At 38.2% G+C, this 15330-nt stretch overlaps 2 protein-coding genes across 2 annotated transcripts; one reads left to right on the top strand and one right to left on the bottom strand.

The window, feature by feature from the left end:
- Positions 1-2115: 2115 nt before the first annotated feature.
- LOC129945665 (uncharacterized protein CG1161) lies at positions 2116-3609 on the bottom strand. Its single transcript, XM_056055511.1, has 5 exons — positions 3334-3609; positions 3202-3269; positions 3028-3136; positions 2810-2935; positions 2116-2478 (listed from the first exon to the last, which is right to left on the bottom strand). The coding sequence occupies exons 1-5, from the start codon at positions 3409-3411 to the stop codon at positions 2311-2313; spliced, it is 549 nt and encodes a 182-aa protein (XP_055911486.1). The 5' UTR covers positions 3412-3609; the 3' UTR covers positions 2116-2310.
- An 848-nt stretch (positions 3610-4457) lies between these two features.
- Positions 4458-5812, top strand: LOC129947627 (dnaJ homolog subfamily B member 13). Its single transcript, XM_056058261.1, has 4 exons — positions 4458-4773; positions 4829-5177; positions 5241-5608; positions 5665-5812. The coding sequence occupies exons 1-4, from the start codon at positions 4530-4532 to the stop codon at positions 5754-5756; spliced, it is 1053 nt and encodes a 350-aa protein (XP_055914236.1). The 5' UTR covers positions 4458-4529; the 3' UTR covers positions 5757-5812.
- Positions 5813-15330: the final 9518 nt, after the last annotated feature.

Raw genomic sequence — 15330 nt, 5'->3', positions numbered from 1 at the left:
ATTTTATGCCTATTATTAATACTTAAATATGTCCAAAAGTACGTGTATTATCTTCTACTTTTATGTGCATATAACTTCTATTAAAAAACTTTTCTGGAAATGAATTTCCTCCAACAAAGTTCCCAATGTGTGTAATAAGTATTCACAGGGAAATTTCGAGCTAGAAACTTTTAGTAAACAGCCCGCCCCGTCGAGAGGAGAGAAAGGGTTGAAAGAGGGGGAAGGGTGAGGGGGCTCGACAAATTAAAACAAAACACAAATATTTATTTCGGTTTTTTTTTTTTTAAAGTTTTTTTGTTTCTGCTGTAAACGAAATTTTTCATTCGGTTTCGGGGGACCGGAAAATCCCACCAGGGGACTAGGAATACGAGGCGATGACAATCTTATTGGAAAGCCAAATAAAGGTAATTTGTTGGGCATTTTGGAATTAATTAGTCATTAAGACCACTTAATTCAGGAGCACTTGGAAAAAGTAAGAATTTCACAACAAGAGCACAAACGTTTGCAAGTCCACTACCTTTCCGTTGAGATTCAAAATGAGTTCATTAATATTTGTGCCTAACATGTGAATTCAGCTATTTTGATGGAGATATTGAAAACGCCAAATAATTCGCTATAATTGTCGATGCAACACCCGATTCAAGTCATGTGGAACAAAACACATTTATTATATTATTATATCTGCGCTTGGAAGAAAATGTGTTAACCATCCAAGAACGGTTTTTGGAATTTGTCGATTGCAACAAAAAAAACTGGCACCGCAATAGCTGATTTGATCTGCGAAACATTGGCAAAGAACGGAATCCCTTTAGAAGCCTGTTGTGCACAAGGCTATGACAATGGAAGCAATATGAAAGGACAGTATAATGGTGCACAAAGTCATATTTTAAACAAAAATCCGAATGCCGTGTATTCACACGTGCAGCTCACAGCCTTAACTTGTGTTGAGTCGATTCAGCGAAATGTTGTACTGCCTCAATCACATTTTTTTGAGTTGTTCAAAAGTGTTTCAACTTGTTTAGCAGCAGTGCCCTACGTTGGGAAATTCTTAAGAAAAATGTGCCCGGATCCCTTCACAAACTTTCCGATACAAGCTGGTCAGCTAGAATTGAGGCAGTGAACCCATCTGAAAAACCTTAGAACATCATTAGAAGCCTTAGGTGATATTAATTTAACTGCTGAAGCTCGATGATTATGTAAATGGCGTTTTCAAATATGTGCACAAATTTGAATGCGTTCTGATGTCTTCGATTTGGTGCAAGGTTCTTAGCGCTATAAGTGAAAGTAGTATCAGAAACATGACTATTGACTTTGAAATTCGAAATCTTGACAACTTGATCTCCGATTTGAACTTTATTCGAAACGGATGGGTTAAAATTTATCTGAATGCAAAGCAGTTGCTACTGGATTGGGGGATTTTCAAGAATCGTTCCCATCGAACCGAAAAAAGCAATTAAGAAGACATTTTGGAGAAGCCGGAGAGCAAATTGAAACAGACGAAGAAATAAATTTCAAGAAAAACACCTTTTACGTCATAGTTGAATTAATTATATCTGGAATTTCTCGTCGGTTCGATACGATAAAAAATTTGAATGCTACATTTTTATTTTAATGACAGTTTTCAACAATGGACGAACTCCGTTACAAGGTTCATCCAAAAGTATAACTCGCATGTGTCTCAAGAGTTGAAAGAAGAAATAATTCATCTGAAACACATTTATGAAGCAGAACTTCGCCATTGAATTTGCTCAATACTATTTATTCTCAGAACTTGGAGCCGATTTCCACCAACATTTGATCTACTCGCATGTAGAATTATTTTCTATCCATCTTCCATTTCAACTAAACTGGACTATACCCGTGAGATTGATTTGATGATTAACATTTTTTTTTCGGTTCACTTTGCAAACGAAAAATTATTATTTCCTTTAATTCCAACCAATTTTTCATGTCATTCGTAATGGAAGTTAGAACGTACCATATCAATAGGCATGAACTTTGAAAAGAATGGTAAATATGGGGGGGGCGAGATTTTTCCGTCCCGGGCCCTGAATTCCTCTCGACGGCCCTCTAAACAGCTTGTTTTTAGGAGTTTTAAAAACAGAAACTTCTCTCTTGTAGGTTTCATAAATACAAATAAGTTTGTTGTCTTTTATTTAAACGAACTGAGACAAAAAAAAATAAACGATTTACCAAAAATGATACTATTTTGGCTAAAAAAAAGAAAACTAAATTTATCTAGACTTGTTACAATCATAAATCATCTCGATTTCAACTACCAATTTGAAAAAAAAAAGAATTTCAGTAGATTCAATTAAGCATCGTGCGTCTATCGTAGATATGACGCCTTTGTTCTCGTACTTGTTTTTTCCATTTGTCCTGTTGGTGGCCCACACGATTAAGGACATTGGCTCGAGCATTTAGCTCCTGTGCGGCACTGTTGGGAAGTGATTGCGGAGAAACTGATGTGGTGTCGTCCTAGGCATGAAGAAGAAGATTATAAAAATTTAATTTTAAATCACATACATAAGGGAACACACAGAGGAATATATATACAAAAATAAACAGATACAAAAAAAAAAACACAATAAAGGCCATAAATAGCTGATTTAGAAGGAATTTCGGTAGGTATTATGGATGGTTAGGAAGAAGTGATTATGTGATGTTAAGAATAATTCTAAAAAATAAAATACTAAAACCAAAAATAAAACCGTGAGGAGGAGGTATATATGGCGTGAATATATCAATCAGATTCTTTATTATAATCTACTACTAGTAACTTATATTGTACTGAAGGATATTTAAGTACATCTTCATTGGTGTGCTCCTGGTAGTTTGCTTTGACGCGCTTATTCAGCAGTGGATCCAGACACATCAAGAACAACATATAGATAACCAGAATCGATATGATCCAAATGACTATAATCACAACAACCTACGGGGGAAAAAGAAAATAAATCGCTTGAAGAGATCTTGGAGGTTCAATCAAAGTGAATGCACAAAGAGAATGGTTCATAAGCGACTTACCTTAATCAGTGTCGTATTGCGATTTTCGTATTTACACTTGCAATGTGGGCAGATTTCAATTTCTTTTCCATTTTCCCCCCTCCTGGGTAAGAGAGCACCATCGCAAACACTGTAAAATAAGACCAAAATTGTTATTTAATTTATGCCACAACAAAACATCCAACTCAAACTCACCATGTTTGTTTTGGTTCACTGGGAATTTCTGGAACTGTTGCATTTGGAGTGACAACTTCAGCTTCAGCCTAAGAGTTGGGATAGGTTTAAACAATAATAAAAAATGTTTATGAAAATTTGTCTATAGTTTACCGATGATGCGTATTCCAATGCAAGTACAAAGAAAATTAAAGAAGTTACAAATAATTTTTTCAGTTGTTTTGATTCCATTGTTGAATATATTCTTTTTTTTTGCGCTGTTATTTGGTCATAATAAAACGCTTTTAATCTTTTGTGGGTTGATTTAGACAGGCGATGCTACGTATAAGATTTATTTTTATTTTTTTTAGAAAAGATAAATTATTATGAAGCAAAATTTTTCTTTTGAAAATTTTTACACAGCAGAGCAAGTAGCCAGATGTGTTTGACAGTTTGGTTGTATATACATTTTCGTAGAAAAGTATAACTAAACATTTACATGCAACATATTTGAGTGCATATATTTTTATCAATTAAATAATTTAATAATTGGGTGGCGCAACAGTCCGTTGTGAACCAGGGCATAGTGACTTACAACTCTTAACCATTCCTGTGTGGGAGTACTGTTGTCAGAAATGGAAGGGACCTACAATTTTAGGCCGAATCCGAACGGCTAATATGAGAAAGCATTTTTTCATGGCAAGAATTACTCTTGAAGGATTTGTCAATTCCTCGCAAGAGGCAGTACCCTCGAAAATTATTACTTTTTTTAAATTAAGGTGGCACAGGAAGGGATTGAACCCGAAACCCCTTACATGATAGTCCAACGCACTTTTTTTTTTAATTCATTTGTATTAATTCATTCTTGAACCTATCTTAAAGCTAGACAAAAATTCATAAAACTAGCCTAATTATCCATAAGTTACAACTAATTTAATGGTCCCATACGGACACTCTACGAGTAAGTAAAACTATAACACTAACTACTAATGCCTTTCGGCCCTAAGATCTATTTTACTTCAATTTAAATTTAATTTATTTTTGTATTTATTAGAAAATATTGAAAAAAAAAAACTATTATGAAGATCCTTTTTTATTTTTACTTAAAAACTACTTAAAATAAGGTCCTTAATATAAAACTTAATGCTAACTTAAACAGTCCAACGCGCTAACCATCATGCCAAGGGTACTACATTTTCATCAATTGATTTACTTTTTTAATCTGAGATCAAAGACGACAGTATTTTAAATAAAATTCATAACTCAGTTAAAATCTTATAAAATCGAATTCTAACATCACTATTTAAATATATTATCAAGATTTGTCAAGAATTTTCATTCATTAAAAAGTAATTTAATTTTAGTTCGACATGTCAAAAAACAATTCAAAATGTGAATTAGATTATTATGCAATCCTCAATGTTCCTCGAGATGCGAGTAAAGAGGAAATAACATTATCATACAGAAAATTGGCGGTTCTGTGCAATCCCCATAGAGATGAGCAACATGATGAAGATTTTATACCAACGAGCTGGAAAGGAGATATAAGTCACTTGAATAGTCTGACAAGAGGGACGCAATGGGCATACATCAACATGGCATTCGATGTTTTATGTAAGAAACCTGATTAAGTTTGATTTATTTTTTATAAAGGAAATACAATTTATAGCACATCCATTGCGCCGAGAAATCTATGACCGTTTTGGAGAAGCAGGATTATTTCAAGGTGTTGCTTTGCCCAATGGCTATTTTCATCCCTACATGTACCATGGGGATCACTTGAAGGTTTATCATTCTGTGTTTGGATCATATTCACCGTTTTCGAATTTAATTGATATTGCAACAAATCCACCTCCACTCTATTCGAATAAAAATGGTATTGGTGTTCGAATTAAAGAACCTCCAGTGGAAAAAATAATTCCCCTTGATTTAAAAGAAGTTTTCTTTGGCACGATGAAAAGAATGAAAATCTTTCGTCAAGAATATGTTGATGATCTTGAAACAGTTACAGAAAAAAGGTTTATGTCGTTATGATTGCCTAAAGATTTCGGAGAAAAATGTTTTTCTATAATTTTTTATAGGGAAAAGACTATTTTGGTTAACATCCCCCCAGGAACAAAAGCTGGAACCAAATTCGTCTTTGCCAATGAAGGTGATCGCAATCCAACTACAATACCAGCTGATATTATTTTTATAACAATTGACAAGCCTGATACAAATTACCTTCGTGACGGGAACAATTTAATTCATGTTCGTGAAATCAGTTTGTGTGAGGCTTTAGTTGGTTTTAAATTCTCTCTACAAACAATTGATGATAGGAAATTAGTTACCCTGATAACAGATGTGGTAACCCAAGATTATGAGAAAATAATTCATGGTGAAGGTTTGCCGAAAGTAAATACTGAATGCAATGAGCCAGAAAAAGGAAATTTAATTCTTCGTTTTAAAAGTATGTATAGGTAAATTGCAAAAATTTGATTTATTTCAATTGAAATTCTGTTTCAGTAAATTTTCCAATACTTATTCCACGACATTTAAAATGTGAAGTCAAAACATTGTTTGACAAAATTGATGAAGAAATTAAGAAGATGTCGTGAAATACCAATATATTTTGAATAACATTTATTACCAACTAATTAAAATTAAAAATGTATATGGTCTTTGTATATATATAATAGAATTTTTATAACGTAAAATTTAACTGCTACAAATCTGTGGCGCACACGCGACGGCTCCGACAAGAATCCTTCCCTCTTCTTCGTTGAGCTACACACAGATATGTCTGACCAAAAACACTCTAGTATATATAGAGTGTTTTTGTGTCTGACAATTTTCTGTTTTCAGCGTTCCTCTTCTCATTCGCTTTTCGTTCAGTTAAATGAAGTCTACCAAACATAGACATACTATACATGGACTGCTAGTGGTGTAAATTTTCCATACAAAATTTGAATAAAAATGGTTCCACTTCAAATTAGCTACACTAGCCCTTCCAGGCACAGTGGCAAAAAAAGTTATGAAATATTTAGCGACATCTGTTTTTATATAGTTGAGATAAGCTTTTTCTGACATAGAAAGTATTGACATCATTGACATACTATACATGGACTGCTAGTGGTGTGAATTTTCCATACAAAATTTGAATAAAAATGGTTCCACTTCAAATTAGCTACACTAGCCCTTCCAGGCCCAGTGACAAAAAAAGGTATGAAATATTTAGCGATATCTGTTTGTATTTAGTTGAGATAAGCTTTTTCTGACATAGAAAGTATTGACATCTAGTATAATTTGTTGAAGATAAACGATGCCATGTTTTTTTTTGCTGTGAGCAGTGCTGTCGTTTTAAAAATTTCAAGAGTAGTATTTTTCTATCATTTTGGGGAGTATTTTCTTAAAAAAGGAGGAGTAAAACAAAAAAAAACAACAAATACATGCTCGGCCCCTGAACAATATTAAAAACTGAAAATAATAATGTCCGAATACGAAGTTAATTGGCCTATTGCGAAGGTTAATGTTCCGAAAACAGACAAATAGAGGGATGTAATGTCGTACCAAATTTTTGCTTTCACTGCTTAAAGGCCAACATTATAAATAATAATGTTGAAATAAATAATTTAAATTCAATACTTTTTGTTTATTAAATAAGAAATTGACAATTAAAATTATATTTTACATCAACATACATATTTAAATATTCATGAATAAATTAAATTCATTATTGTAAATTCGATGTTTCATATTTTCAGTTACAAACATTAAGGGGTTAATTATAGCTACCACTGAAATCGATCCAGAACAACATTTTGATGATGTTTCCCTTTAATTAGAAATAAAAATTATGTAATCATCCATCGGAAATCACACAAAGAATTTTTTTTGAGAAAAAAAAGTGTAATTGCGCATTTATTCATTTTCCTGAACAGCTGATACTTTATGTTCAAAAGCAAAACGAATCGTTCCACTGATTTGTGTTCCAATTTCACACAATTGCAATGATAGATTTCACTCAGTAAAATTTTGTCGGTGGATTTCAATCGGGAAATTTTTTTTTAATGACAGAAATGTTTAAGGATAGCTATAGACAACCTGTCAAAAAAGTTCCAATGTTTGTTTTCAATGATGAAAACCAATGATAGCTATAACTGGCATCTTATACAATATTTTGTTATTCTAGATTAAAGTTTTCGATGGCACCCATTTTTTGGTGAAATTGTTTTTAAGAAGTTCCTTAGCAGTAAGTAGGGCATTCACCGTTTTTACCTTGAGTGAATTTGTTTTTTTATCTTTTATAAGGCTTTCGTGTAAAAATTTTCTTTCTGTTGTTGCACTATTATTGGGGATATTTTAAATTTTGGTTTTTATAGTAAACCAAATACACATTTCTTTTCCGTTTTATTTTGGGGAATAGTTTTCGTCCGTGGGTAGAGTAGCAGTTGACTCTGAAAATAGTAAAATACTACTATAGTAGCAAGAACGACAGCAGTGGCTGTAAGTATTAAATGTTACACAATTTATCCGCATAGCCCTCTTTGCGCTAGTGTTTTGTCCGTTAAAAGTAGAACCATCGTGAAGTTGGCTACTAGCAGTCCATGTATAGTATGTCTATGATGTCAATCATTAATATTTCAATAAATATAAAAAATATAAAATCGTTTCAAATAAATATATATTTAAAATAACAAAAAACATTTTTTTTTGTTGATTTTTAGACATACGATAGCAATTTAATGAAGATATTGCTAGGTAAGAAGATATTTGGAAAATACCCGGCAGAACTGAGGTCCTTCGCATTGACTTTACATTTTTATAGTCCACGGGCATACAAGTACGTAAGGTCACTCTCTAAAGACAATTTACCAGCAGAGAGTACCTTGAGATCCTGGTATAGCCAGACCGAAGACCGAAAAATCTATAGGTGTCCTCATTCTTAAATCTATTGCTCAAGAAAAAAAGAACAGAAAGTTGGTCGCATGTCTATCTAGTGTAATTTATGGAAGATAAATGATCTCCAGACCTCCCTTGAAATCTCCAGAACTAACTTGAAATCTCTAGACCTCCCTTGAAATCTCCAGACCTCCCTTGCAATCTCCAGACCTCCCTTGATTTTTCAAGACCTCCCTTGAAACCTCCAGACCTCCCTTGAAATCTCCAGACCTCCCTTGAAATCTCCAGACCTCCCTTGATTATTCAAGACCTCCCTTGAAATCTCCAGACCTCCCTTGAAATCTCCAGATCTCCCTTGAAATCTCCAGACCTCCCTTGATTTTTCAAGACCTCCCTTGATTTTTCAAGACCTCCCTTGAAATCTCCAGACCTCCCTTGATTTTTCAAGACCTCCCTTGAAATCTCCAGACCTCCCTTGATTGTTCAAGACCTCCCTTGAAATCTCCAGACCTCCCTTGAAATCTCCAGACCTCCCTTGAAATCTCCAGACCTCCCTTGATTTTTCAAGACCACCCTTGAAATCTCCAGACCTCCCTTGAAATCTCCAGACCTCCCTTGATTTTTCAAGACCTTCCTTGAAATCTCCAGACCTCCCTTGAAATCTCCAGACCTCCCTTGATTTTTCAAGACCTCCCTTGAAATCTCCAGACCTCCCTTGAAATCTCCAGACCTCCCTTGATTTTTCAAGACCTCCCTTGAAATCTCCAAACCTCCCTTGAAATCTCCAGACCTCCCTTGAAATCTCCAGACCTCCCTTGATTTTTCAAGACCTACCTTGAAATCTCCAGACCTCCCTTGAAATCTCCAGACCTCCCTTGATTTTTCAAGACCTCCCTTGAAATCTCCAGACCTCCCTTGATTTTTCAAGACCTTCCTTGAAATCTCCAGACCTCCCTTGAAATCTCCAGACCTCCCTTGAAATCTCCAGACCTCCCTTGAAATCTCCAGACCTCCCTTGATTTTTCAAGACCTCCCTTGAAATCTCCAGACCTCCCTTGATTTTTCAAGACCTCCCTTGAAATCTCCAGACCTCCCTTGAAATCTCCAGACCTCCCTTGAAATCTATAGACCTCCCTTGATTTTTCAAGACCTCCCTTGAAATCTCCAGACCTCCCTTGAAATCTCTAGACCTCCCTTGAAATCTCCAGACCTCCCTTGATTTTTCAAGACCTCCCTTGAAATGTCCAGACCTCCCTTGAAATCTCCAGACCTCCCTTGAAATCTCCAGACCTCCCTTGATTTTTCAAGACCTCCCTTGATTTTTCAAGACCTCCCTTGATTTTTCAAGACCTCCCTTGAAATCTCCAGACCTCCCTTGAAATCTCCAGACCTCCCTTGATTTTTCAAGACCTCCCTTGAAATCTCCAGACCTCCCTTGAAATCTCCAGACCTCCCTTGATTTTTCAAGACCTCCCTTGATTTTTCAAGACCTCCCTTGAAATCTCCAGACCTCCCTTGAAATCTCCAGACCTCCCTTGATTTTTCAAGACCTCCCTTAAAATCTCCAGACCTCCCTTGATTTTTCAAGACCTCCCTTGAAATCTCCAGACCTCCCTTGGAATCTCCAGACCTCCCTTGATTTTTCAAGACCTCCCTTGAAACCTCCAGACCTCCCTTGAAATCTCCAGACCTCCCTTGAAATCTCCAGACCTCCCTTGATTTTTCTAGACCTCCCTTGAAATCTCCAGACCTCCCTTGATTTTTCAAGACCTCCCTTGAAATCTCCAGACCTCCCTTGAAATCTCCAGACCTCCCTTGCAATCTCCAGACCTCCCTTGATTTTTCAAGACCTCCCTTGAAATCTCCAGACCTCCCTTGAAATCTCCAGACCTCCCTTGAAATCTATAGACCTCCCTTGATTTTTCAAGACCTCCCTTGAAATCTCCAGACCTCCCTTGATTTTTCAAGACCTCCCTTGAAATCTCCAGACCTCCCTTGAAATCTCCAGACCTCCCTTGAAATCTCCAGACCTCCCTTGATTTTTCAAGACCACCCTTGAAATCTCCAGACCTCGCTTGAAATCTATAGACCTCCCTTGATTTTTCAAGACCTCCCTTGAAATCTCCAAACCTCCCTTGAAATCTCCAGACCTCCCTTGAAATCTCCAGACCTCCCTTGATTTTTCAAGACCTTCCTTGAAATCTCCAGACCTCCCTTGAAATCTCCAGACCTCCCTTGATTTTTCAAGACCTCCCTTGAAATCTCCAGACCTCCCTTGATTTTTCAAGACCTCCCTTGAAATCTCCAGACTTCCCTTGAAATCTCCAGACCTCCCTTGAAATCTATAGACCTCCCTTGATTTTTCAAGACCTCCCTTGAAATCTCCAGACCTCCCTTGATTTTTCAAGACCTCCCTTGAAATATCCAGACCTCCCTTGAAATCTCCAGACCTCCCTTGATTTTTCAAGACCTCCCTTGATTTTTCAAGACCTCCCTTGAAATGTCCAGACCTCCCTTGAAATCTCCAGGCCTCCCTTGATTTTTCAAGACCTCCCTTGAAATCTCCAGACCTCCCTTGATTTTTCAAGACCTCCCTTGAAATCTCCAGACCTCCCTTGAAATCTCCAGACCTCCCTTGATTTTTCAAGACCTCCCTTGATTTTTCAAGACCTCCCTTGATTTTTCAAGACCTCCCTTGAAATCTCCAGACCTCCCTTGAAATCTCCAGACCTCCCTTGATTTTTCAAGACCTCCCTTGAAATCTCCAGACCTCCCTTGAAATCTCCAGACCTCCCTTGATTTTTCAAGACCTCCCTTGATTTTTCAAGACCTCCCTTGAAATCTCCAGACCTCCCTTGAAATCTCCAGACCTCCCTTGAAATCTCCAGACCTCCCTTGATTTTTCAAGACCTCCCTTGAAATCTCCAGACCTTCCTTGATTTTTCAAGACCTCCCTTGAAATCTCCAGACCTCCCTTGGAATCTCCAGACCTCCCTTGATTTTTCAAGACCTCCCTTGAAACCTCCAGACCTCCCTTGAAATCTCCAGACCTCCCTTGAAATCTCCAGACCTCCCTTGATTTTTCTAGACCTCCCTTGAAATCTCCAGACCTCCCTTGATTTTTCAAGACCTCCCTTGAAATCTCCAGACCTCCCTTGAAATCTCCAGACCTCCCTTGATATCTCCAGACCTCCCTTGATTTTTCAAGACCTCCCTTGAAATCTCCAGACCTCCCTTGAAATCTCCAGACCTCCCTTGAAATCTATAGACCTCCCTTGATTTTTCAAGACCTCCCTTGAAATCTCCAGACCTCCCTTGATTTTTCAAGACCTCCCTTGAAATCTCCAGACCTCCCTTGAAATCTCCAGACCTCCCTTGAAATCTCCAGACCTCCCTTGAAATCTCCAGACCTCCCTTGATTTTTCAAGACCTCCCTTGAAATCTCTAGACCTCCCTTGATTTTTCAAGACCTCCCTTGAAATCTCCAGACCTCCCTTGAAATCTCTAGACCTCCCTTGAAATCTCCAGACCTCCCTTGAATTTTCAAGACCTCCCTTGAAATGTCCAGACCTCCCTTGAAATCTCCAGACCTCCCTTGAAATCTCCAGACCTCCCTTGATTTTTCAAGACCTCCCTTGATTTTTCAAGACCTCCCTTGATTTTTCAAGACCTCCCTTGAAATCTCCAGACCTCCCTTGAAATCTCCAGACCTCCCTTGATTTTTCAAGACCTCCCTTGAAATCTCCAGACCTCCCTTGGAATCTCCAGACCTCCCTTGATTTTTCAAGACCTCCCTTGAAATCTCCAGACCTCCCTTGAAATCTCCAGACCTCCCTTGATATCTCCAGACCTCCCTTGATTTTTCAAGACCTCCCTTGAAATCTCCAGACCTCCCTTGAAATTTTTCAAGACCTCCCTTGAAATCTCCAGACCTCCCTTGAAATCTCCAGACCTCCCTTGAAATCTCCAGACCTCCCTTGAAATCTCCAGACCTCCCTTGATTTTTCAAGACCTCCCTTGAAATCTCCAGACCTCCCTTGAAATCTCCAGACCTCCCTTGAAATCTCTAGACCTCCCTTGATTTTTCAAGACCTCCCTTGAAATCTCCAGACCTCCCTTGAAATCTCTAGACCTCCCTTGAAATCTCCAGACCTCCCTTGATTTTTCAAGACCTCCCTTGAAATGTCCAGACCTCCCTTGAAATCTCCAGACCTCCCTTGAAATCTCCAGACCTCCCTTGATTTTTCAAGACCTCCCTTGATTTTTCAAGACCTCCCTTGATTTTTCAAGACCTCCCTTGAAATCTCCAGACCTCCCTTGAAATCTCCAGACCTCCCTTGATTTTTCAAGACCTCCCTTGAAATCTCCAGACCTCCCTTGGAATCTCCAGACCTCCCTTGATTTTTCAAGACCTCCCTTGAAATCTCCAGACCTCCCTTGAAATCTCCAGACCTCCCTTGATATCTCCAGACCTCCCTTGATTTTTCAAGACCTCCCTTGAAATCTCCAGACCTCCCTTGAAATCTCCAGACCTCCCTTGAAATCTATAGACCTCCCTTGATTTTTCAAGACCTCCCTTGAAATCTCCAGACCTCCCTTGATTTTTCAAGACCTCCCTTGAAATCTCCAGACCTCCCTTGAAATCTCCAGACCTCCCTTGAAATCTCCAGACCTCCCTTGAAATCTATAGACCTCCCTTGATTTTTCAAGACCTCCCTTGAAATCTCCAGACCTCCCTTGATTTTTCAAGACCTCCCTTGAAATGTCCAGACCTCCCTTGAAATCTCCAGACCTCCCTTGATTTTTCAAGACCTCCCTTGAAATGTCCAGACCTCCCTTGAAATCTCCAGGCCTCCCTTGATTTTTCAAGACCTCCCTTGAAATCTCCAGACCTCCCTTGATTTTTCAAGACCTCCCTTGAAATCTCCAGACCTCCCTTGAAATCTCCAGACCTCCCTTGATTTTTCAAGACCTCCCTTGATTTTTCAAGACCTCCCTTGATTTTTCAAGACCTCCCTTGAAATCTCCAGACCTCCCTTGAAATCTCCAGACCTCCCTTGATTTTTCAAGACCTCCCTTGAAATCTCCAGACCTCCCTTGAAATCTCCAGACCTCCCTTGATTTTTCAAGACCTCCCTTGATTTTTCAAGACCTCCCTTGAAATCTCCAGACCTCCCTTGAAATCTCCAGACCTCCCTTGATTTTTCAAGACCTCCCTTGAAATCTCCAGACCTCCCTTGATTTTTCAAGACCTCCCTTGAAATCTCCAGACCTCCCTTGGAATCTCCAGACCTCCCTTGATTTTTCAAGACCTCCCTTGAAACCTCCAGACCTCCCTTTTAATCTCCAGACCTCCCTTGAAATCTCCAGACCTCCCTTGATTTTTCTAGACCTCCCTTGAAATCTCCAGACCTCCCTTGATTTTTCAAGACCTCCCTTGAAATCTCCAGACCTCCCTTGAAATCTCCAGACCTCCCTTGATATCTCCAGACCTCCCTTGATTTTTCAAGACCTCCCTTGAAATCTCCAGACCTCCCTTGAAATCTCCAGACCTCCCTTGAAATCTATAGACCTCCCTTGATTTTTCAAGACCCCCTTGAAATCTCCAGACCTCCCTTGATTTTTCAAGACCTCCCTTGAAATCTCCAGACCTCCCTTGAAATCTCCAGACCTCCCTTGAAATCTCCAGACCTCCCTTGAAATCTCCAGACCTCCCTTGATTTTTCAAGACCACCCTTGAAATCTCCAGACCTCCCTTGAAATCTCCAGACCTCCCTTGATTTTTCAAGACCTCCCTTGAAATCTCCAGACCTCCTTTGAAATCTCCAGACCTCCCTTGAAATCTCCAGACCTCCCTTGATTTTTCAAGACCTCCCTTGAAATCTCCAGACCTCCCTTGAAATCTCCAGACCTCCCTTGAAATCTATAGACCTCCCTTGATTTTTCAAGACCTCCCTTGAAATCTCCAAACCTCCCTTGAAATCTCCAGACCTCCCTTGAAATCTCCAGACCTCCCTTGATTTTTCAAGACCTTCCTTGAAATCTCCAGACCTCCCTTGAAATCTCCAGACCTCCCTTGACTTTTCAAGACCTCCCTTGAAATCTCCAGACCTCCCTTGATTTTTCAAGACCTCCCTTGAAATCTCCAGACCTCCCTTGAAATCTCCAGACCTCCCTCGAAATCTCCAGACCTCCCTTGAAATCTCTAGACCTCCCTTGATATTTCCAGACCTCCCTTGATATATCCAGACTTCCCTTAGTTTTTCTAGACCAACCTTGATTTTTCTAGACCTCCCTTGAAATCTCCAGACCTCCCTTGATATCTCCAGACCTCCCTTGATTTTTCAAGACCTCCCTTGAAATCTCCAGACCTCCCTTGAAATCTCTAGACCTCCCTTGAAATCTCAAGACCTCCCTTGAAATCTCCAGACCTCCCTCGAAATCTCCAGACCTCCCTTGAAATCTCTAGACCTCCCTTGATATTTCCAGACCTCCCTTGATATATCCAGACTTCCCTTAGTTTTTCTAGACCAACCTTGATTTTTCTAGACCTCCCTGAAATCGGTGAAGTTAATAACATTTGAATTTTCTCAAGAAATTTCTTAAGCTAGTGCACTTTGTTTAAGCCATTCTTTTTTTATTATCTATCGCCAAAAGTAAAGTTAACAACAAATGAGCCGTTTATTTCAAAAGTGGCATAAGTCACTTTTTCAAAAAATCGAGTTAATGGCAAAACTAAACACAATTGAATGTATCTTTTCATTTTTAAAAAATTTGCACTCAATAAGTTGAGAACTATTGAGATTTCTTCGAGAGAAGTATTGGTAATTAACGGTATAACAAATATCTTAAATATCTCGACTTAAAACAAAAGTGACTTATGCCACTTTCAAAATAAACGGCTTAAATGTTCGCACTATTATTAGCATGGTTTAAAAATATTTCTCTCATTTGAAAATGATTCGGAAAATTTAGGTTAAACCCTAAATTTTTCTAATTGGCAACCACAAAAAGTTTCTATTCTATTTTGGTTGTCTTGTTGCGTTTTTTTTTGTTATTAATTTTTTTATTATATAAATTATAAATAATAACAAACATTTCTTTTCATTGCCTCGCTCGAACTTTCGCTGAGTTTTTTTTTTTTGTTTTAATTATCTCGAAATTTATTATTTTATATTGGAATTTTCGCTCTTTTTTACCCCAGCCCAATACATTCCACATGCAAAACATGTGGAACGAACTGTTAAAGTAGTATTCACATGAGCGCGACCAACGAACGACGAATGAATT

The sequence above is a fragment of the Eupeodes corollae genome, chromosome 2 (genome assembly GCF_945859685.1).
Source record: "Eupeodes corollae chromosome 2, idEupCoro1.1, whole genome shotgun sequence".
Taxonomy (NCBI): domain Eukaryota; kingdom Metazoa; phylum Arthropoda; class Insecta; order Diptera; family Syrphidae; genus Eupeodes; species Eupeodes corollae.
The sequence above is the reverse complement of the archived record's forward strand: the minus strand, read 5'-3'. Positions and strand labels throughout refer to the sequence as shown.